General features: G+C 46.0%; 1 protein-coding gene and 1 long non-coding RNA gene across 2 annotated transcripts in view; one reads left to right on the top strand and one right to left on the bottom strand.

Annotated features, from left to right (window-relative positions):
• Window positions 1–3,004: 3,004 nt before the first annotated feature.
• Window positions 3,005–6,498, bottom strand: LOC309366111. The gene is made up of 3 exons (XR_014166515.1): window positions 6,309–6,498; window positions 4,784–4,861; window positions 3,005–3,438 (listed from the first exon to the last, which is right to left on the bottom strand). It is a non-coding gene; the product is annotated as an uncharacterized lncRNA (long non-coding RNA).
• A 136-nt stretch (window positions 6,499–6,634) lies between these two features.
• The window catches only part of MRPS5 (mitochondrial ribosomal protein S5), a 45,985-nt gene continuing 28,189 nt past the window's right edge, over window positions 6,635–24,430 (top strand). The window contains exons 1-5 of the mRNA XM_081904254.1: window positions 6,635–6,791; window positions 14,643–14,780; window positions 19,137–19,262; window positions 20,283–20,516; window positions 23,277–23,311. Coding sequence (XP_081760380.1) covers window positions 6,722–6,791; window positions 14,643–14,780; window positions 19,137–19,262; window positions 20,283–20,516; window positions 23,277–23,311 — 603 coding nt within the window. The 5' untranslated portion in view covers window positions 6,635–6,721. The remainder of the gene's footprint in view (window positions 6,792–14,642; window positions 14,781–19,136; window positions 19,263–20,282; window positions 20,517–23,276; window positions 23,312–24,430) is intronic.

Consider the following 24,430-nt stretch of genomic DNA (forward strand, 5'->3'; position numbering starts at 1 on the left):
CTCTAAGGACCCTTAACAAGGTAGAGTTCATAGCATTCTTTGGGGGAAGCCATGACTGTTTAAAGTGGCATCGTAGTCTTTTTAACAAACACACATTGCTCCCTCAAAGAAACCTGGGGTTTCGTTTGTAGCTGCTCTTCCCAAACCAACATGTGAAGCTAAACAGCTATGAAATTCAAACTAAAAAATACATACATAAATGCATGCATATATGTGTGTGTGATAAAAATGCATATATTCAATGAACATGACATGCAAAAATGTGTTATAGTAGGATAAACTGCATACAAAAATGTGTATATTTGGCAAAATGGCACTCAGAAATGTATATGTGCATGCACACTGTTGATTAGGAGATTGTGCGTATTCAAATGCTGGTGATTTTTTAAAAAGAACAAACTGAGAAACAGTTGAGTTGAAATTGGCATGTCCCTCCATCCCTCCTAGGTGGAGCTAATGGGAGACAGCAGTCCAACGAAATCTGGAGAGCAACAGATTTCTCCTCCCTGTATGTTTTAGACGCCTTCCTCTAGCTCTCTCACTATGGACCGATCCACATGCTGAAGTTGGCTGAGGTGAAAAAGAGATGAGAAAGTGCTATTGTGCCGCAGTCCTGCTAGCGGGCTTCCCATAGGCATTTGGGTGGGCCTCTGTAGGAATGGGATGCTGGACTCAAGGGGCCGTCAACCTCACCTGGCAGGGCTCCTCCCGTGTTCTGAGCCTGCACATTGAAAATCAATCTTTGCACCTCCTGTTGTGTATGGAGGGAAAGTGTATATCTAAACAGAACCCCTTTCGCCTCCCTAAAAGTGTAGCCTGTGAGGGCAAAGCATCCAATAATGGGATAGCAGCAGAAATGCTATAATCCAGATTGTGATTTTCCATTTCTGCAGCCAATGTCTTTTCAGCCTCTCGATAACAATGCACGTTGGTAACGGTTGCTACCATACTTTCCGCATCATCTTTACTTTTCATTCTGTGCAATTTCTCAGCATGTTTCAAGAACAAAACAGTTCTTTGTGATCGTATTGTAGAGTCTTAATAAACAGATGCTGCACTCCGGGGGTGGGGGGCAGCGGAGCTGTGGTTTTTCTTTAAATTATGAAGAACAGCGTAACTTTTTAGAAACCTTTGTGCCTTTTTCTGAAAATTAGAAAACTGTTGCCTCTGGTGAACTGCTCCCAAAGCTGGCTAATCCCTTTGAAAGTAGTGAACGGGCATCTGCTATTTTCTCTTCTTGTTAAAGGCATTGTGTGTTGAAGGAACAGTGGCGCACCTGAGATACTTCTGTGATGAACTGAGAGCGATGAATGTGCAAACAAAGCTCTATGAAAAGATCCCTGGTGAGGTAACAGCCATGCGAGAGCATCTGTTTTGCATGCTGAAGGCCCTAAATTCAATCCCCTACACCAGTCCAGGGAGAACCTCCTGCCTGTAAACCCTGCCAGCCAGTGTCAAGCAATACTGAACTAGATCCAGTGGTGTCCAAACTTTTTTAAAAGAGGGCCAGATGTGATGAACTGGAGGGCCTTGAGGGCCGACCAAAGAGCCAACCAAAGTTGTTGACCTTTTTTAGGACTGAGGTTGTTGACCTTTTTTAATGATTTTACCCCAAAGTTGTTGAGCTTTTCTTAGGGCTGAAGAGTTGTTGAGGTTTTTTAAGGATTTTACCCCAGGAAATAAACTGCCGCAGGGGCCGGATTAAACTGACCAGAGGGCCGTATTAGGCCCCTGAAATGGACTTCGGAGACCAATGACTCAGTATATGGTCTTTTAAGAAGTCTCTGCACAGGGCAAAGGGAAATTACAGTAACTATCATGCATGTTCCCTCAAGTCAGGAAGGCAAAAGCTTTGATGAGAACTGTTCCTTCTACAAATAAGCCTTAGGACATCAACTCCCATCATCCCTAGCTACCAGTCGTCAGGAATGATGGGAATTGTAGTCCAAAAACAGCTGGAGACCCAAGTCTGGGAGACCCTGTCTTAAAGTTTTGGTCTGGGAAAGGCTCCTGGGGCTGGAGGGTGGGGCAAGGCAGGATGGAAAAGCCATTGCCTGATGGCCAGCACAAAATCTCTCTTCCCCATTGTTATGATTTAAATAGAAATACAATACATCTCACCACAGGTAAAGGTAAAGGGACCCCTGACTGTTAGGTCCAGTCACAGACGACTCTGGGGTTGCGGTGCTCATCTCGCTTTAGTGGCCAAGGGAGCCGGCGTACAGCTTCCAGGTCATGTGGCCAGCATGATTAAGCCACTTCTGGCGAACCAGAGCAGCGCATGGAAACACCGTTTACCTTCCCGCCAGACCGGTACCTATTTATCTGCTTGCACTTTGATGTGCTTTCGAACTGCTAGGTTGGCGGGAGCAGGGACCGAGCAACAGGAGCTCACCCCGTTGCGGGGATTCAAACCGCCGACCTTCCGATTGGCAAGCCCTAGGCTCTGTGATTTAACCCACAGCGCCACCCGTGTCCCTGTACATCTCAGTATAGTGGGGACTATATGCTGCTCAGTCAGTTATCAGGTGCTGAGAGCTGGTGGGCAACATCAAGGCCTCTCCAGCTCTCCCTTTGTGAGTTATTTTTGTTCCGTCTCAATAGGCAATGCTGTCAAATGCTGGTATCTTCTGTAGAACACGACATATAGCTGCTCTACTTCCGCTTTCTGCATCTGTCCTTAACTTTACATTCTCCAAAGGCTTATTAAAAAGGGGGAGCTTGCTAGTATTAGAATTTTCTCCAGCTGCTGGGGGGGGGGGGGAATCCCACAAAGTACTTGAGATACAAACATTATGTACTCTCACGGTTTGCTGCTCCTTAATAGGATAGGCTGGTCCACGTCCTTTCATTACTGATCTAGCTCAGGTAATAAACCTCGGGGCTCTATTAAGTTGCTCCATCGCACATTACATCTCCCTCGCCAGCATGAGTTTTCTAGCTTTCTGCAAAATCTCTCTTAAGCATGCAAGACGCCACTCCGAACTCAACTTCTCCTTTTCTCTCCTTTAATCTGAAGTTAATTTACGACACCACACACAAATAGTGGAAATTATTACTTTTGCTAGAGCCTCATTACCGCCTCTTGATACTTTTACTGGTTAAACTTCACGCCATTATGTAAAATACCGGGAGCAAAGCTAGGGCTGATTTCCTTAATCCCTTTCAGGCAAAGCCTCAGCTGCATCAACGAGAAATGCGGTTCCATAGGAGAGAACACACGAGGCAGCTAAATTAAGATTTGCCTCCTTCGCCATTCAGATGACAAAGTGAGGATTATCTTTCTCGCTTTGTGAGCCTCGCCTTTTTATTTTATTTTTCAAACCACAGAAAGAGAAAGAAAAGGTTCTGGTTCGTTTCTTGAGGCCTCCTACAACGACCGTGATTGCAATTACTGAATTAAGCGACCATTTGCTTTCTTTCCTGGTGGCAGTATTCCTGCAAGAAATGTAGGGGAGTAAGGGGAGAAATTCAGCTTCATTCGTATTTAAACGTAAAGTTACCAAATTCAAATTTCTCAAAACAGTATGTGAAACATAACACAGGTATCCTTCAAAATTTGCACTTTTCCAAATTTTGCAACGTGGTTCTCCTGCCAAGCAATGTGAAATGCATATACTGTGGCAAATTGTGTGTACAAAGGAATATTTTTGTGAAAATAAGATGTACCGAAATGCATCATATAAGGGGAAATTGCTTTGCAAAAGGTGCATTTTAGGGAAAATTAAACTGTTACAGGCCACCCCAACATTGGCAGCAAAATTCCAAAGGTCTTGGCACTTAACCAGGAGGGCTTGTGTCCCTTGGGAATGAGGCATAGCAGAGACTGCTGTGTCTTTATGCAATATGGCTTATTTTACACATATTTAAAACTTGAGTTTCAGTGGAAGGAGTGCAGCAGAACATTGCACCGCAAGAGTATCTATCACCTGTTTTTTGTAGTGGTTAAGAGCGGTAGACTCGTAAACTGGTGAACCGGGTTCGCGTCTCTGCTCCTCCACATGCAGCTGCTGGGTGACCTTGGGCTAGTCACACTTCTCTGAAGTCTCTCAGCCCCACTCACCTCACAGAGTGTTTGTTGTGGGGGAGGAAGGGAAAGGAGAATGTTAGCCGCTTTGAGACTCCTTTGGGTAGTGATAAAGCGGGATAGCAAATCCAAACTCTTCTACTTCTTCACTTCTCTTATAGGTTCAGCAAGCTTGGGTCCCAAGCATCAATCAATCAATCAATCAATCAGCCAGCCAGATAGCCTCCCAGGTCTCTGCGTGCAGCCTCCTCCAGCCACATGGAGTCCTGCCCCTGCCATCTTATGCCCAGAAACCCTTGCTCCAAAACCTCTGTTTTAAAAGGACACCTCTTTTAATGTGCTGACATCAAACCCCCTATTATACTGGCAACCTCCCTCTTTCAGTTCTTCTGTTTCTGTCCACTTCTCAGCTGAGGGAAGGACAAGATCTGCCTGGTCAGTTGTTCTTAATGGCAGTCTTTGTGTTCTTAAAGGCACTGCTATCTGCAAATGGGGTAAATTACAGTGGCGTAAATGATTCTGGCTTCTTCTGGTTTTTGGATTGCTCTGCCAGCCACTGGTGCGACACTGACTCTCTTTAAAATGCAACCGTAAGCAAGTTTGCCATATGTCCTGGACATGTACAGAGTCAAATGGTGAAACTATTGGGGGAGGGTGATTCAAAAAATCAGCAAAATGTCTGGGTTTTTGCCAACAGAACCAGGAAGCATGTGTTCCCCCCAAAAAGTTCAACAGTTTTGAAGCTGACTTCCCTACCTGAAGACAGCAAAGCATTACACAGCTATTCATCTTGATATAGAAAAGATTGCTCTCCCAGCCAGTCACCTCAAGCACCTGCCATAACAAGATAAAGAAGTTAAGCAGGCATCCATTCAGGCTAGGGAAGGGATTGTGTGAAACAACCAGTTTGCAACCGGCACTTTTCGTTGTCCAGTTACTGGACTTTGTTCTCCCCACAGCTTTTGCCAGTTGTGTCCATTAGAGCAGAAACTTAATTAGATACAAATAATCTAAGACTAGTTATAAAAACTAAATAACCAGGGGGTTGGGGAGGAGTGGAAGGAAATTATCTGTTATAATTTGTGATGGACCAGCTTTTATATATATATATCACCTAGCACTGCAAGCATTAAACATATTTTTAGCACAAGCACGGAGTTTATTACCACAGATTGATGCAAAAGATCCAGAGTGAGGAAGATAACCTCACATTATCCATCTGTTTTCCAACAAAATGTATTGTTATGGGTTTGTGGGGGTGCCAGATCCTCATACAGTGGTACCTTGGGTTACATACGCTTCAGGTTACAGACTCCGCTAACCCAGAAATAGTACCTTGGGTTAAGAAATTTGCTTCAAGGTGAGAACAGAAATAGTGCTCCTGCGGCGTGGCAGCAGCAGGAGGTCCCATTAACTAAAGTGGTGCTTCAGGTTAAGAACAGTTTCAGGTTAAGAACAGACCTCCGGAACAAATTAAGTACTTAACCTGAGGTACCACTGTAATGCCTGGATTTAGTAAAAGTTGGAATTGATCAAGGTTTGATTAAACTTTGCCAAACACGGAAACCCACATTAGCAGGGAACAAAGGTATGGGTGAGTGGGGCCCTTCCTTGCTGGGTGCTGGTGGGCAGAGGCAAAGGCCAGGATTTAGGGCAGGGGTCACAATCTTTTTCAGCTGTCCACCGTCCCACAGACCATGTGGTGGGCCGGACTATACAGGTATTTTTTAAAAAAGAACGAATTCCTATGCCCCATAAATAACCCAGAGAGGCATTTTAAATAAAAGGACACATTCTACTCATGTAAAAACATGCTGATTCCCGGACCATCCGCGGGCCGGATTGAGAAGGCGATTGCTCTGGACCTGGCCCCCGGGCCTTAGGTTGCCTACCCCTGGTTTAAGGTTTCAACTTTGAATGACAGGCTGGGGGGAATCCTTGGAGTCAGTTAGCAGGGAGTAGGAGGAGCAGAACTCCAGGTGAGATGCAGAAGACAGGTTGTAACTGACACACAGGATAGTTTTTTGCAGTCCTTGATTTGTTTTTATATGATTTTATGAGCTGTGTTACTGGGTTTATGTTGTATTTTTGTTTTAATTATGCTGTTCACTGTTTTTTTGTTCAGAACACAAGGAGTTTTAAAAATAAGTATGGGGTTTATGAATGTTTTAATTAAATAAAAAGCCAGAGAAACAGTCCAGGCTCCCTTGCACCCCTTTTGATCCTGCTTTCAAAACACTCCAATTGAAAAAGAGCCTCTTAACGACACTGCTCCATCTACCTCTTTGGCATTTTCCACGTTACCTTGCGCGGGCAGCTGCCCCTCGCAGCCCCGCACATGGGAGATTCCAGGAGCGGCTTTCCGAACCACCCCCCGGAAGTGTATTGAAAACCACAAGCGGCTTGTTGACCCCCTTTGGGCTGTCTTTACCTAACGCGCGGAGAGGAGTCTTCGGGTCCTAACGGGAAGGCCCCCTCCACCGGGAAGGAGGGGCTGTCCTCAGTATTGCCTGCAGCGCACTCTGAAAATATGGGCAGGCGAGTCGAGCTTCGCCCGCTCCCTCATACCTCCCTGACCGCCGTGCTGAGCGCCGCGAAACGGAGCCTGTGATGGGCGCCGCGTCCTGGAGATTTTAAGATCTCGGGCAAACGCGCGGGCACCAAGTACGGTGGCCGAGGAGGATCTCCGCCAAGATGGCGGCCGCCATAGCTGTGGTAGCTCAAAGAGCCTGCAGCGCCGGAGCCCTCAGAGCCGCGTGGAGAGGTGAAGCCCCCTTTTTACTTATTCTTGCTTCTTCGGCGGGGTCGGGATGCTATTGGCCTCGGGCTGCTCTCGCCCTTCGAGGCGGCGGCTTGTGTCCCTCGTACGTCCCCCTCGCCTGACTCTGCCCAGATCCTGCCGCCTCCCATCGCCGCCGCCTTGGGCTTTCTGGTCCTCGGTGTAGCGCAGCTGCCAGGCAGCGAAACCCCAGACTGGGCCCCGTCACGAGGGTTCCTCCCTCGCAAGCGACCGTGCAGATAGGATCGCACGTGTACCTGGGAGTAAAGCCCCATTGAGTACAACGGGGCTGACCGTTGAGAGAATATGCAATATATTTATCAGTTGTTTTTAATGGTGGGTTCCCCCTCCCCCTGTTTTAGTAGCGGTTCTTATTTTTATCTGTAAACCGCCTCCAGCCCCTACTGGGGTGGGGGGGTGTGTGGTGTTCCTTAGTCGTGTCCGACTCTTCGTGACCCCATGGACCAGAGGACACCAGGAATGAAGGGCATAAATGAAGGAGCCATTTGGCGCCTAGATTATATACAGTGGTACCTCGGGTTACATGAGCTTCAGGTTACATATGCTTCAGGTTACAGACTCCGCTAACCCAGAAATATTACCTCGGGTTAAGAACTTTGCTCCAGGATGAGATCAGAAATCGCGCTTTGGCGGCAGCAGGAGGCCCCATTAGCTAAAGTGGTGCTTCATGTTAAGAACAGTTTCAGGTTAAGAACGGACCTCCGAAACAAATTAAGTACTTAACCTGAGGTACCACTGTATCTGAGTTTCTAACACTCTGCTCTGTTGAACATAGCCCCCCCCCCTGCCCACCTGTAAACGTACGTAGTTTTTCTCTGCAGGAGGCTGATGTATTATACCAATGGTCCATCTAGTTCAGTAGATGTGGGGCCCTCCAGGTATTTAAGACTTATAACTTCCACCATTCCCGAGCAACAACCACACTGACTTGCAGCCAAACAACCCCTGGAGGTCATCACATAGGTAACCAATTGGCTATGCTGGCTGGCAGTGGATTTTCAGAGTTTTAAACCTAGGTCTTTTCCAGCCTTCCTTAAACTGGAATGTTTTGCATGCAAAGCATGTGTTCCCTTCCTGTCTCCTGTTCAGATCTCCCCCAGCTGTGAACTTAAAGCTGTGACCCACAGCTGCTGTTGAGCTGAAACTCCCAATAGCCCCAGCAATCTTATATATGCTGACTTGGGAGTTAACGGCTCTTATGTGACTGCCTTCTGGGTAGACGTTTACACCGTTAAATCATTTGAGAGTCTTTCTCCAGTTCCGTTAATGCACACTACCAACATGCACAAGCTATGTTATTTCTGCTTTAAATGTCACCGCATCCATTATAGCTATTTTTGGAGAATGATACACCCCAACCTGCCTGCTTCCAGATCTATAAAATTGCCCCTTTTCAAGAAATGAACTTTGAAACTGGCAAGGTTTTCCAAGTCCATACGCTACATGGAAAAGTTCTGTTCTATAGCCATGTCTCTCTTTTTTAAGGTTGCAATTCTAACCCCAGTCAGAGTAATCTCTGCTGAACTCAGTAGGATTTACTTCTGAGTTTACATTATGAAGATTGAACTGTTGTGAACAAGTGACAGAAAAAGGAACCTTGTTGCATTTGAATCAGACCTAGAGTGCAATCTGATATTGCCTAGCTGCCACTGTAACATGAACTGGAATAAAAACTATTTGAATGCATCTGTTCACAGGAGACATAAATAATGTAGGATTCAGAACCTTTTCCACATAATCATTGATTAATTAAAAAAAAACTTCGTGCAAGAACAATTACTACTGCATTTTTGCAGCAGCTCCTGCAAAAGTGGGAGAGGAGCTCAGAAGCACTTAAAGTAGCCGATGAAATCTGTGCTAGAAAGAAACTTGAGTAAATGGTAGAAGTGAAGGACTATTCTTAAGTCAGAAGGTGATGCTGGCATATGGGTTTGCCCTAAGGCCACCTGCTTGCCTATTCCTTCAGTGGGAGAACCTCCTTTGCTTTTATGAGCAACATTTGCTTAAAATTGTAGGCTTATATTTATATATAAAAATATTACTACACTGCCCCCTCCCTTAAAATATTGATTCGGTTTGCAACAGTGACCCTGCTCCTTCACATACCCTTCTTAAGAGGTAGAAGAAGTTACAGTTGGAGAGGCTTGGACCTTTTCTTTACTTAGGGTAAGAGTGGGCAACCGTGGGCAACCGTGGAGCCCTAAAGCGCTGCATGCAACATTAAAGGCCTCAGGTGGAGAGCAGGCCTGGCAGTGGGAAGGACCTGGGACTCATCTCCACTCCAGCACTGCATTACCCTGAATTCACTCCAATGCACAGCCTTCCTCCCCTACTCCTTCCTGCTCCACCTCAGTGTGTGGAAGCTTCCACCACATTGAGATGCCACCACAGCTCTCCTTCCCTGTCATCTCACTTAGTGGTTCCCAGACTTATTTTCCACAGACCGCTTGAAAACTGCTGAGGATCTTGGCAGACCCCTTAATTGTTTTTCTGCCTGTTGCAGCAACTGTATTTTTAATTGCTTCTTTTGTATATATTCTGTGGAATTCAAGCTGTAATACAAGGGTCTGGAAACCAAGCCTTATGAGGAATGGTTGAGGGAGTTGGGTATGTTTAGCCTGGAAAAGAGGAGACTGAGAGGAAATATGATAGCCATCTTCAAATGTCTCAAGGGCTGTCACGTGGAAGATGGAGCAAGCTTGTTTCCTCCTGCTCCAGAGGGTAGGAGTCAGATCAATGGCTTACAAGAAAGGAGGTTCTGACTAAACACCAGGAAGTACTTTCTGGCAGTAAAAACTGTTTGACAGTGGAACAGTCTCCCTCAGGACGTGATAGACTCTCCTTCCTTGGAGGTTCTAAGCAGAGGCTGGATGGCCATCTGTCATGAATGCTTTAGCATTGCAGGAGGTTGGACTAGATGACCCTTGGGGTCCATTCCAACTCATACAGTGCTGTAATTCTTTGACATAAGATATGATGCAATAAAGGTGCAATTAAAAACCAATCTGAATGTTTAATGTGATGGGTATGCCATCTCCTGACTTCGACCACAAATCCACAGATCACCAGAATGAAGCTTACAGTTTGGGAACCTCTGGACTGGTCAGTAAGCACAGGGGACAGCTGAAGAATGTATAGATCAGCTATTTCCAGTGCCAATTGGCTGGGACAGAGTCCTTTATAATAATAAATAATAATAATAATTTTTTATTTATACCCCGCTCTTTCTGGTTCAAAAACCAGGCTCAGGGCGGCTAACAACAAATTTTAAACACTTTAAAACACTTAATTATAAAAGCAGCATAAAATGCAGTATAAAAGCATGAATTCGTGAAAACAGTAAAATTCAAAAATCAGTTAGATAATCCCCAGGGCTAGCTGGCTGAAATGAGCCAGCGAGGAGGCCAGGGGAGAATTTGCTGCGGGGTCTCAGAGCAGGTGATCTTCATAAAAGGGGAGGGGGAAGGAAGAGAAGGGAAATAAAAGATCAGGCTGAATTCAAATTAAAGGCCAGGCGGAATAGTTCTCTCTTACATGCCCGATGGAAGAAGGTTAAATCCTGAAGGGCCCTAGTCTCATGCGACAGAGCATTCCACCAGATTGGAGCCATCACTGAAAATGCCCTGGCCCTGGCGCTGGTGGAGGATAGTCTGACTTCCTTAGGGCTCGGGAGCTCTAAACTATGGTTATTCATGGACCTTAAGGTCCTCTGCAGGGCATACCAGGAGAGGCGGTCCCATAGATACGAGTGCCCTATGAGTCCCATGGGCTGTCCATATGCCACTTGGGGAGAACTGTTATTGAGAGCCTGAGGCACCCCTGAGCTAGGATTCTCTGAAATAAAGGCCACCCATTAATTTGAGGCGTTGCCATATTTTGAAGTAAAAGGCATTTGAGCAATTGTGTCCCTGAAAGGAGGTGAAACATGCACTATGCAGGGTTGTGATTAACCGGGTTGTACATTCCCTTGGGGCTTCTTGTTCAGTGTAATTCTGTTTGTAATGCAATTTAGCATTTTGCCTTTTGGGATTCTGATCAGATAAAAGATACAGAAAACTTGAGGTGAAGGAGTTTGTTGCCCGCTAGAAGATTAAAATTAATAGGACTGGATGTTTCTAGAGCTGCAATCTTGCAGCTTAATCAGGTTTCTTTGTACATTAACTTTCCCAGAACATTGCAGCTGTTTCAGCCCAGGTGTTTCCTGTTCACAGTCCTGGTGAAAGGGAGCAATTTATAGACAGGCAGGAGCTGCGGGAGTTCCTCCACCTTCCTGTGTGGTTATTCATCAGCCATAACTATTTCTGTTGCTCCCATATTAGTTCTGCATATTAGGCGACTTGCTATTAACCAGTAGTTCCCAGTTGTGTTTCAGAGAATCCCAAAGCTCATTGGGATTCCAGGATTCTTCCAGTGAGAAGATCACTTTCTTCAGTGCCAGCTTTGCCAATCCATTCAGTCTTCCTGCTTTAATGTGAAGCCACAAAGAGCAGTCCTCTTCTTTGAAATTTAATCAAAAAATGGGTCTTTGAAACTTGCTGTGAATCTTGCCCTCATTTCCCCCACCCAAAACCCAGTCATGCCTTGTCCTGGTGTTCTAGCTAACTAACTTTAATGCAAGTCTATTTTTAAAGTAAGAGCAGAGCATATCAGCATTTCTGTATTGCAGGAAGTTGGACTACATGACCCTGAGGGTCCCTTCCAACTCTATGATTCTGTGATTCTTGTAACTTATTGAAGGGTTTTGTTAACATGGATCTTGACATTTGAACTTGTTCTGTGAAGTGTTTTAATTAGTGTTGCTGTTTTCATTTATTAGTTGCTCTTTTCAGAAAGGTGAAACTCAAAGTGACTTACAGAAACAAACAGTAAAGAAAAGCATGAAAGCCAAGAGTAAAAACAATCTAAAATGCTCACCAATGAGATATATATATAAAACAGCAGATCCAGCTCAACCCTATTCCACTAAGTCAAAAAATTGTGGAGCAATGACCTGAATGAATAAGAATGTGTTGTTGTTTTTTTGCCTGGCACCTAAACATGGATAGTGATGGCACCAGGTTTAACGCCCTAGGGAGAGCACTCAACAAGTGGGGAGCCACTACCGAGAAGGCCCTTTCTTGTGTTGCCACCCTCAAATTGTTCTAAGAATAGAGTTCATAGAGTTATTGTATTACACACAAGCCTCATGGGTTAATTTATTTTTGCTTGCTATTTGTTTTTGAATTAATGATTTAACAAAGAAAGTATAATGGTGGGAAAGCGGGGGGGGGGGGACTAAGAGGGAAGAGGAGAATGGAAAAAACCTGAAACAATAAACTGATATTAAGATACAATAACCATTCATACATCATCTTAATTTAAACATATACATTAATAAAAATCATCCAATTTTCTAGGTATGTAGCCACATAAAATCGATGTTGATTAAAAAAAAATGTCCTCAAGTGTAGCAAGAATTGTGAGGCCCTCAGAACATTGTGTAACAGGCAGTATGTGTTTATCCCATTATTATTATTATTATTATTATTATTGTTATTATTATTATTTAATTATAAATTGTATACCGCCCTTCATCTGTAGATCTCAGGGTGGTTCACAACAAGAAAATACAATATAAGAAAACAAAAGACATGATAAAAACAAGGCGAAACAAACAAAAGCTAATAACGCCCCCTTCCCACACCTCATGGTGGCCATAAGGGCTTGCAAAATCTGCTTTTGCTGTTCTTCTGCTAATCACCCATGAGAGCAATCCTGATAAGGATCTGGCCCATGAAGCCAAAGAGGTTCCCCACTCCTGGTCTTAAGGTTGCCTAACTATTCATAGCATGGACTTCTTAGTGGAAACCTATAGAAAGCAGAGGCTATGGGGATCCGAAAACGCTGTTGGTTAAGAGGCAAGTGCTTGATTAACAAAAAGTCTTTAATTGGTTGACAACCCTAGTTAAGACTAATGATGATGTTTACTGTGGTGCCTGGTGATGTAGCACTGAAATCAGTGACCTGCCGGTGTTTATAACTCTTGTGTTTATTATCCAGTAGCTCCTTTTCCTTCTAATCGGCTTTCTGTGCATTTTCCCATCCTCATCCAGCTAAAATCAATTTCTTTATTGGGCACCTGTTGTAAACTGTTGTCTTTGCCTCATTTCTCCGATTCTGCTATCAGACTTCTCATTGGAATTGGCTCCCTCTCCCTCCATCATGATAATTCTGTTGAAATTGTTTTCACCGAACGCTGTTCGCCTTCCGTCATGTCTTAATAAGGGTTAAGCACCAGGCAGTTGGGTTTCAGTGCCCATGGAGAGCTGGCTGTTAGGCCAGGTGAGCCAGAAACCCAAGCGTAAACCACAAACAAGGATCATGGGAAGGTGCACCACCAAGGGCAAGCAGTGGGCATTCATTCATTTACCACATTTCCCCCATTTTATCATTACAACAACCCTGTGCATAGGCTGAGAGACAGTGACTGGTGCAAGCTCACCCATTGAGCACTGTGGTTGAGTGCGGATTCAAGCCCTCGTCTTCCAGGTCCTAAGCCAGCACTCTAACCCAATGTTTCTCAAACTTTGGTCCCCAGCTGGACTACAACTCCCATCATCCCTGACCACTGGTCCTGCTAGCTAGGGATGATGGGAGTTATAGTCCAATAACAGCTGGGGACCCAAGGAAAGTGTTTGGATTGATATAGGCTGCAGAAACATTGGTTTAATACACCAGGCTCTGCTAAATGCCTTATGGCAGAGGTTTTCAACCTTTTTGAGTCCATGGCTCCTTTGACCAACTACATTCTTTCTGCGGCACCCCTGTGGGGCTCAGGAGCCCAGCTATGTCACCCCTTGCCTGCAGAGCTGGCAGCCCCTCACCCTTTTTCAAACACCCTCCCTTGTGGAGTGTTCTCTCAGCCTCCTCTCCCTACTGCTTGGGATTCCTCCAGGCAGCCACTGCTGCCACCCCTAGTCTCTGAGCTGCCTGCCTGCAACCTCTGGCCAGCCCCAAGAGTCCCAGAGGCACCATTCGCCTGCGGAGCTTATAGCCAGGGCTGCTGCCATAAACAGTTGTGCAACCCTTTGGGAGGCAGAGGTGTGAGAGGGCATCGGAGGAGGAGAAGAAGAGAAGAAGAGTTTGGATTTGATATCCTGCCTTTCACTCCCCTTCAGGAGTCTCAAAGCGGCTAACAATCTCCTTTCCCTTCCTCCCCCACAACAAACACTCTGTGAGGTGAGTGGGGCTGAGAGACTTCAAAGAAGTGTGACTGGCCCAAGGTCACCCAGCAGCTGCATGTGGAGGAGCGGAGACACGAACCCGGTTCCCCAGATTACGTGACTACCGCTCTTAACCACTACACCACACTGGCTCTCAGGAGGGATGGAAGGAAAGAGGGACAGAGGCCGGTGTTGCTCAAGGCACCCCTGACCATCATTCAAGGCACCCTGGGTACCTTATGGGGATGATTTGACACTGGGGATGCAGCATAAATCAATCAGTTAGATTAATAGATCTAAAGCCTATTAAGATTTCTGTTAATAAATCTAAAAATAGTGTCCCCAATGAATTAGGCAGTTGGGGTTTCAAAAACCATTCATCATTTTTAATGCAAAAACGGCAAGTGGCAGGATTGTCTTAGAAGAGACATTCCCCCTTTCCTAAGAAGGCGTGTGCATGCACTTGTCCAAAAAAAAAACAAGCAAAATGTGCTTCCTTTTCTTCTTCAGAAGTATTATCTTATTTACGTTAATTTAATTTGTCAGCTAACATTTCTTTAACTGGGTGACAGCCCTGTTGGTTAGGCTAACCTCTCTTTGCTTCTCTCCCCAGGCTGCGCCTTGATCCCAGGGTCTGGAGTCAATTGTCAGTATGCTACCTTGGCATGTGCTTTCCAGACGCATTGCTACATTTCCGGCCTCCGCGACGTGACAGTGCAGCCGTGCAGGCGCAGCAGCTTCTTCAATAAATGTAAGTCTTGTAAACAACAGGTGCTGCGGCTTATAACCAGAAACAACATTTGCGTAGCTTTTCTCCCCTCTCAGGCCACCATCCTGTATCCATTTAACCTGTCCATTGAAGCCCTTGAAACTGAGCCTACGTAACTGGGTACCAAATTGATTTCAGTAGGAGGGAGTTGAACACATACTTAGGCTGCACATGTCCTGATGTGCTCGCTCGGGACTTCATGTCCTCCACGGAAACCATGAGACTGTCTTAGTGCATCAGCGGCCTAATGTGTGGCCAGAGATGAAATTGCTCAGATTCACGCAGAATTGGATGACAAAGTCTTGAGGAAGCATCCAAAGCACCATCTGGTCAGGTTATTGTGGATCAGTTTGATTTGTGGCAGTCTGAGAATGTGGAGGTGCTAGCAGCAAGAATATTATTGGCACAAAAATGGAAGCAAGAAGAATTACCGATGAAAGAAGAATGGCAGATGAAATTGATGGACTATGCAGAATTAGATAAATTAACAGGAAGGATTTGAAACCTATGAGACCAGAGATTCTTAGAAGACTGGAGTAAATATATGAACGATTTGAAAAGTAACTGTAATGAACAGATTATGCTAGTAGGACTGCAAGACGTTTTGTAAGGAGGACTATCTGAAATATTGCAAGAAAGACTATGAGGAGAATTATTAGTTAATGATAATTAAGAGTAATAGAGAAATTAAGAAATGCAGAATAAGTGATAAAGAACAAAAAATCATCAGAGGTGTTGACGGAAGTCTAAAATATTGTATAAGATACGAAGTTATGTTATATGATTGTTGGAAATGATATGTTAAAAAAACCAATAAAAATGTATAAAAAAATAAAAAAGAGACTGTGGAGGTGCTATAAGCCCCTAAGAAGACTTGTGTGGGCCCACAAGGGCTGAGCAACTATCACCCAGTCACCAATATCCCACTTTTAGGCAAGGTGTTGAAGTGGGTAGTGATGATCCAACTGCAGGCACGTTTAGATAATTTACCTGGGCCCTTTTCAGTCTGTCTTCATGCCAGGATAGAGTACCAAAGCTGCCTCATTTGCTCTTGTTAAAGCCCTTAGGAAACGGACGGAGAAGTGGTTTTCTTTTACCTTTCCTCAGCTTTTGATACCATCAGGAAAAGTACTGTTGGATCAGGCCAAAAACCCAGCTAGTCCAGCATCCTGTTCTCACAGTGGCCAACCCAGAGGATTATGGGAAGTCCAAAAGCAGGACCTGTGCCACAACACTTATTTTTTTATTCCCAGAAACTGGTATTCAGAGAATGCTTCCTCCAACAGTGGTGAGAGAACATAGTCATTAATATATATAAATGCCGTAAGTTGATCCCAACTCTTTATTTATTTGCTTATTCTTTATATTCAGCGTGGTTCGCACTTCAAGACAAGGGTTGGGAATCATTGGCCCTCCAGATGTTGCTGAACTACACAGTGGTGTAGCATTGGGGGGGCAGAGGGGCAGTGTCCCCAGGAGCAAAATTCTGGAGGGGCGCAATACCCATGCCCCCTGTCTCCTGGGCTTCCCAAGCCAGAAGGATGAGAAAGGCACGCAGCCACTGTCACCAGCAGCCATGTGCCTTGCAGGTTCCGCACACCCCATCCTCTGGCCGGCGCCTCCACCCCAGCTGCCCAGTCCACTAAGAGGGCACAACACTTTCCCTGCTCTGGGCATCAGCAGCCCACGCTACACCACTGGAACTTCAGCTCCCATCGTCCCCCAGCAAGCATAGCCAATAGCCAGGGGTGATAGGGGGTTGTATTTCAGCAACCTGTAGTGGGGCAAAGTTTCCCCACACCTGGTTTAAGGTAACATTTATTACACCCAGTACACAAGTGTGAAGGGAAGAGGGAAAGAAGTGCACGGAGGCACCTTTGCATGTGATTGAACTTGGAGAGGAGGAGCAAAATAACAGAGGGTCCCAGCTGAGCTGGCAGAGAAGAAGAAGAAGAAAATTTTATTTATATTCCGCCCTCCCCAGCCGAAGCTGGGCTCAGAGCGGCTAACAACAACAAAAGTACTGTGGTACCTCGGGTTAAGTACTTAATTCGTTCCGGAGGTCTGTTCTTAAGCTGAAGCACCACTTTAGCTAATGGGGCCTCCCGCTGCTGCCGCGCCACCACAGTACGATTTCTGTTCTCATCCTGATGTTCTTAAGCTGAAGCACTATTTCTGGGTTAGCGGAGTCTGTAACCTGAAGCGTATGTAACCTGAGGTACCACTGTAACACAGCATTCATTTCATTCTAAAATTAATTCAGAATCAAATTAATGGCAACCGTTGGGCTAGAATTCTATGAGAATTACCAAAGGAGGCGGTCAGTCTGTGCCTTGGCCAAAGGCCTGGTGGAACAGCTCTGTCTTGCAGGCCCTGTGGAAAGATGTCAAGTCCCGCAGGGCCCTAGTCTCTTGTGACAGAGCGTTCCACCAGATCGGGGCCACATCCGAAAAAGCCCTGGTTCTGGTTGAGGGCAGCCTAACCAAGGCCATGCTTTGGATCGATTGGATAAGCCCTCCTGGATCTGACCAAAGCCTTATCTGGAAGCAGCATCCTGTTTTCGGAGTGGCCAACCAGATGCCTATGGGAAGCCCTCAGGCAGGACTTGAGTGCCACAGCTCTCTCCCCCTATAATGCCCCAGCGGCTGTCATTCAGAGGCATGCTGCTTCAGATCTTGGGAGGTAGCATGCAGCCTGGAGGTGCTATCCAGCCATCACAACGTGTTATCAGTCTCTTGTCACAATCTGTGCCCTTTTGCTTTGTGATATTTAACCATAAGGAGCCGAATGCCTCATGCATCCTTTGGTTTCCATGGCAAACATTTGAAGGCCCTCTTCTGTGTCCCTGTGGCTAGTTAAGAGCTCAAGAGCTGGGAATTTGGGGGAAATCACACGAAGTGATCAATGTCCTTTGACGCCGGCTGGGCACTGTCACGGTATGAGGTGTTGCAGGAGACTGGAAGGAGCACATAGTGGCATTGTCACCACAAGCTGTGAATTGATTCCTTTCTGTTTCCATTCCTTTCTGCCTTGACTGTGGAAGATGGAGAGGCAGCAGGGTTGGCGAGGGAGCAAGGCTGCTCCCTTTTAAGAAGTGATGGTTCATGTGGCTGCTGGGAGGGGAGGAAAACAAGTTAGATACAGGATGCCAGGGGATGTGAGAGGAAAATAAGAGTCCCTGTCTGGGTTGGGGTCTGAGAAGAAACTGTTACTGAAAAGGAAGCTGAGCAAAGAATAGATGGAGGAAATCTGTGAACCGATTTGCAAGTAATTTTTGACACAGCCTACCCTCATTGTGGCGCTGTGGGTTAAACCGCAGAGCCTAGGACTTGCTGATCAGAAGGTCGGCGGTTCAAATCCCCACGACGGGGTGAGCTCCCGTTGCTCGGTCCCAGCTCCTGACAACCTAGCCGTTTGAAAGCACCTCAAAGTGCAAGTAGATAAATAGGTACCGCTCCAGCGGGAAGGTAAACGGCGTTTCCGTGCGCTGCTCTGGTTCGCCAGAAGCGGCTTTGTCATGCTGGCCACATGACCCGGAAGCTGTATGCCGGCTCCCTCGGCCAATAAAGCGAGATGAGCTCTGCAACCCCAGAGTCGGTCACGACTGGACCTAATGGTCAGGGGTCCCTTTACCTTTACCCTCACTGCAGTCATTCTCGGTCTGTATACGTCTCTGCAATCACATGGAGAAAGACCTGTCTGGACCTGGCCTGAGCTTTCTGGACCTGCCCCCTCATTATAGTAATCTTAACCTTGTGGAGGGGGGACAGAGAGCAAAGCCAGTTAGGAGGTAAATTCAGCAGAGCATCTGCTCTGCATTCAGAAGCTCCTCAGCATCTCCAGGTGGGGCTGTGAATGCCCTACTTCTAAAATCCTGGAGAGACACTTCCGGTCATGTTAGACAGCATTGAGCTATATGGACCAATGGTCTCCGTATGAGGCAGGTTCCTATGTTCCCAAGAGTGGGTATTGAAGTTGGTAGCCACTCGTCTGCTCAACTGCAGCCCATCTTCATAGCCGTGTTTCCAGACACACACTCATGATTTGGTAGGCATTCATATTCAGCAAGCCATGATGATGATGATTCAAGATGGTTATGAAGAAAATGTGAGCTTTATCCATCCAGAGCATTAATAGGTCAGGCTACAGACCCAAGATGCCCGTGACCTCGTTTTTGATCCCTGCAAACGGTCTCTCGGTGACACTTCGACACTTTCTCAAGGCACAGTCGGCTTGGCATACCTTAGATTAAATGACACCTGAGCATGTTTTCCCCACCCCACCCTTGAATTGCTGCTGTTAAGAATTTGGATGAGTTGTGTGCAATATCTGTTTCAGTGACGGCTGATCAGCTCTGGAAAGGCGTTTTGGCAGAGAGCGGTGCCAGTGGAAGGAAGGGAAGAGGGAAGAGAACCAAGAAGAAGCTGAAGAAGGATCTCAATAGAGGCCAGATCATTGGCGAAGGTAAATCCACAAGAGGCCAGAAACCTCTTCATTCATATTGGGTCCCTCTAAGAGTGAACTCTAGCTCCACTCTCATCAGCACTCAACACCAAACCAGGGCTGCTGAAATACGAAAGCGAGGTATCTGCATGCTTGGGGGGACCCCATAGTTTGCAGAAGTAATACATATAAATAATTTGAAACCCTATTGAGGGCACACACATAACCAGCCAGCTCTAGGAGGACATAGTTAGCCACAGAATGCTAAGTCTAGGAGGTGTGTAAACAAGAAAGTAAAAAATACTCTGTGCGAATATCTGATTCTGCAGTGTGCACAGTGAGGTTCAGGTACAACAGTGGTACCTTGGGTTACAAACACCTCGGGTTATAAACACTTCAGGTTACAGACTCTGCTAACCCAGAAGTAGTACCTTGGGTTAAGAACTTTACCTCAGGATAAGAACAGAAATCGCACAGCGGCAGCGGGAGGCCCCATTAGCTAACGTGGTAACTCAGGTTAAGAACGGTTTCAGGTTAAGAACAGAACTTTGGAATGAATTAAGTTCATAACCAGAGGTACCACTGTAATTCTGCATGTTCGTATAAGTGATTTTTTTCACGTAGCGAATGTTTGTAAAGTGAGACCTGTGCATACTGTATTTTTATTTGTTTTCAAATACATCCAGTCCCCCAGTCCCAAAATGGGACACCCCCACCCCCAGGTTGGCTAAATAAATGTTGCTTATTGCTTTTGGTTTACTGAGTTCATCCTCTTCTGTGTTCTATCTCAGTGCACACTGCTTTGTCAGCTGAAGCAGGTTATATATCCACAAACAGAGAAATAAAATGTATTTATTATCAATATACTTAGTGCACGCTGTTTTCCTTAATTGTAGTTTAGCTCCCCACCCCATTCATCCTAAAAAGCAGTTGAATCTTAACACCGGACGATGCTTGTTGTACAGCTACAGCTCATTTCACGGTTACAGCTGTGATCTGGAAAGTACTCTAAGTCGTTCTTGTGCTCTCCGTCTGCCTTAGGACGCTCGGGTTTCCTCTGGCCTGGCCTCAACGCTCCAGTACTGAAACAAGGAGCGGTCCAGACCATTGATCAGCGGGATAAAGAGGAGCAGGAGAAGGTGCAAGCAGAAAAGCTCCGTCTGCGGGAAGAGTTTGACAGGAAAAGAAAGATAAAGGTGAAGAGGGAGAGAGGATGGACTGGAAGATCTTGGGGAGGTGTCAGCCTAGGACCCCCAGATCCAAGTCCTACTGGAGGTAAGATAACTAGGTGCATTCTAGTTGTTTTATTTGTGCATTTCATAAAACTTATTCCGTGCATGTCTGTGTAGCTCAGTGGTAGAACATCTGCTTTTCTTAAGGCACTATTGGGGTTGCTTATAACTCCCTTAAGAAAAGGTTTCTATAAGCTACAGTTTGATCAGGGATGGGGAACCTCAGGTTCAGGAGGTTATGTATGGCCCTCCAGGCATCTCTATCCAGCCCTCAAGACTCTCTTCTGTTAAATAAATCACGATACAGTGTAATGTGCCATGTGTTCTTGTTCGTCCGAGGTTGCATTTACCTAATTTGAAGGCCTTCTACGGAACAGGTGGTTGTTATTATGTCCCAATATGTAAAATCACAGAATTCAAAGAGGGGGTACTTTCGTTTTCGCATGACTATCAATTGTCATCTGAACTTATGAGTACAGTGGTACCTCAGGTTACATACTCTTCAGGTTACATACGCTTCAGGTTACAGACTCCACTAATCCAGAAACAGTACCTCAGGTTAAGAACTTTGCTTCAGGATGAGAACAGAAATCGTGCTCTGGCAGTGCAGCGGCAGCAGGAGGCCCCATTAGCTAAAGTGGTGCTTCAGGTTAAGAACAGTTTCAGGTTAAGAACGGACCTCCGGAACGAATTCAGTATTTAACCTGAGGAACCACTTTATCTTACAAAAAATATGTGGGCAACCTGCCTGACTGCTCAACGCGGTTTGCAATGGACAATTGAAAAATATACAGATGAAATAAGACCAAGAAAATATAATAACAGGAACCTAGGAAGCTGCCTTATACTTGGCCCATCTAGCTCCATACTGCTTACACTAACCGGCAGCAGCTTTCCAGGGTTTCAGGCAGGAGCTATCCCCAGTCCTGCCTGGAGATGCCAAGGTTTGAACCTGAGACCTTGTGCATGCAAGCTCTTCCACGGAGCCGTGGTCCTTTCTTCGTCAGCCTAAAGAGCCATAGAAGGCTGTACAGTGACTTGGGCAGTCGATCTGTTTAACGCAGAGGTACTTCTCTGGCTGGCAGTGATTTTCTAGGGTCTCCGGCAGACAATTTATCTTCTTGAGCTGGAGCTGCCGGGGATGGAACTCAGGAGCGACTACATGCAAATCATGTGCTCTGCCGCTGAGCTATGGTGCTTTGGGTTCAGAGAGGTTTCTGGCGTTTTAGAGCGATGTGTTTGATGTGACATGCTGCTTGCCATGCTCTGCCTGCCTGCCAGTGGGAGTTGGCAGCCTTGCAGAATGCTGCCCTCATTTCCAGCACATCCACTGCAGCCCCATCAGTTTCCTGGAGCAAGTCCCTAACACCTGCAGTGGGCAGAACTGGGTGGGAATGGGTGCTGTGCGGCCAGCATTTAGAAGCCCGGTCTGTGCAAAGTACTTTGGCTCAGTGCTGTTCCCTTAACTCTTCAGAGATGTTGGAGTGATTGCATCGGACTGATTACAGGCTCCCCACCCCTGGCAGCCTTTTCAATTGAAATGCAGAGCAAGATGGCTGTTAACTCTGAGACATGACTTGATTTGAAGTGCCTGGGGTGGTCGTGCGTCTCCCCCCCCCAAAAAAAACCACCCCCACAACTTCCCTCTGTCACTGTGCGAGCAACATGTGTTGGATAAGACCTGAGCCTGTTTATTTGTTTGATTTGAATCCTTGCAAACCGTTTGATAGTTGGTCACTCAGCATGCTCGTTTCTAAAACAATACCCTGCTGTGGTGTCGGCATGGTACATGTGAGCCGTTTATAGCCTGGCTGCTCCTGTTAGACCTTAAAACACTCGGCCATCTATGCCCGACTGCTCAGCCAGCTTACGGTATCCCTTTGGCCGATAGCGTGTGCAAGGAGGCAGCTCTAAATTTAGCCGAAAATGTCATTGTCTGTATGCAATCTGTTCGCTTCCTAACATGGCATGCTAGTTTTAACACTTTGCAGAGCTTTTAGCAGTGGAAAATCAGCAGGAGAAGCACAATAACATTGGGACTCACCACGTTCATAAAACTGCCTTCCTTGTCTCTCCCATTCTTCTTCCCTTTGCCACAAATGCAAACGCCCAAGCGGAGTTGAAATTTGGGCCCCATCTCCTCTATACCTATTTAAGCACCATTATGCCACTTCAGAGGGACACGGGTGGCGCTGTGGGTTAAACCACAGAGCCTAGGACTTGCCGATCAGAAGGTCGGTGGTTTGAATCCCCGCGATGGGGTGAGCTCCCGTTGCTCATTCCCAGCTCCTGCCAACCTAGCACATCAAAGTGCAAGTAGATAAATAGGTACCGCTCCGGTGGGAAGGTAAATGGCATTTCTGTTTGCTGCTCTGGTTCGCCAGAAGCGGCTTAGTCATGCTGGCCACATGACCCAGAAGCTGTACGCCGGCTCCCTCGGCCAATAAAGCGAGATGAGCACCGCAACCCCAGAGTCGTCCGTGACTGGACCTAATGGTCAGGGGTCCCTTTACCTTTACCTATGCCACTTCAACAGTCATGGCTTCCCCCCAAAGATTCCTGGGAACTGTAGATTGTTATAGGTGCTGAGAGTTGATAGGAGACCCCTGGTTCCTTCACAGAGCTATACTTCCCGTAGTGGTTTAATAATCAATCCCTCTTCCCTGGGAACTCTGCATGGCCTGATCATGCTTGAATCAGACCTAGGCGAGGTAACATCTTTATACAGCTATATTATATGGAGATGATGCATTTATGTGTATGTGAGCTGTACATCTCTGACTCGCATTTTCTTTACCGACAGAAACATACGAAGATTTCGACTCCAGAGTGATTGAGGTAAGCGCTGCAAAACATCTGCAGGGATTCGCACCTTAAACACAAAATGCTTCTGGTCTTACTGTCCTTTGACTATAACTCACTAATAATGGGAGCTGGGGAATTCTGAAGTAGCGTTATTACAGCTGTGGAGAAAAGTGTGCTATTCCTTTGGCTCTGCCACAGCGCCCAGTTCAAAGGACTCTTGGATAGAGTTCAAAGGCTGCAAAGCTGCAAAGTCAACCATTAGGTTAGCCACTAGAATTATAGAATTGTAAGGTTGGAAGGGACCCAATAATCATCTGGTCCAAGCTTGAGAGAAAAAGAGGGTTTTCTGCAAATGTTTTTTCTAATTTACGTTCTTTTACCCTGGTAACGAAGCCATGAACAAAACAACTTTTGACTCTCTGCTCTTGGAAAAGCAATAAGTAGCTTGGAGTCCATCCCACCTTTCCTTTGCCTTGTTTGCATAGGTGTATTAGCTAGGGATTTCTTCTACCTGGTGCATTCATGTCATCCAGGGACAGGGAATTCAGACCCAATAACCAAATACAGCCATGCAAGCCTTTTTGCCTGGCTCTGTGGACTCTCTTCAAACCACATCTCTTTGCCAGCCATGCCCCTCTCTTACGCCTTCACACCCTCCTTTGAAAAATTATGTGATTGTTTATATATAGACTTTTTACAAACTATGCATTCGGAGGATTTTATTTTCATTTCCCAAGCCTGGTGTGTCATATGTCCCTGACGGACCCTCCTTTCACTTTCAGAAAGGCTTTTTTTTAAACTTTCAGTGAGTGACCACTTGCCCCTGTTCGAATGCCGAAACATTGCTTTTGTGTGGCATCTAATCGTTCTTTTGCCCAAAGCCAGGATTCGATTTGCATGTGTAATCTATGGGAATTTGCAGTTAGTCACAGCTCCTAAATGATGTAAGGGTAAAGGGACCCCTGACCATTAGGTCCAGTCGTGGCCGACTCTGGGGTTGCGGCGCTCATCTCACTTTATTGGCCGAGGGAGCCGGCGTACAGCTTCCCGGTCATGTGGCCAGCATGACTAAGCCGCTTCTGGCGAACCAGAGCAGCGCACAGAAACGCCGTTTACCTTCCTGCCGGAGCGGTACCTATTTATCTACTTGCA

The sequence above is a fragment of the Podarcis melisellensis genome (assembly GCF_964234715.1).
Source record: "Podarcis melisellensis genome assembly, chromosome: 3".
Classification (NCBI taxonomy): domain Eukaryota; kingdom Metazoa; phylum Chordata; class Lepidosauria; order Squamata; family Lacertidae; genus Podarcis; species Podarcis melisellensis.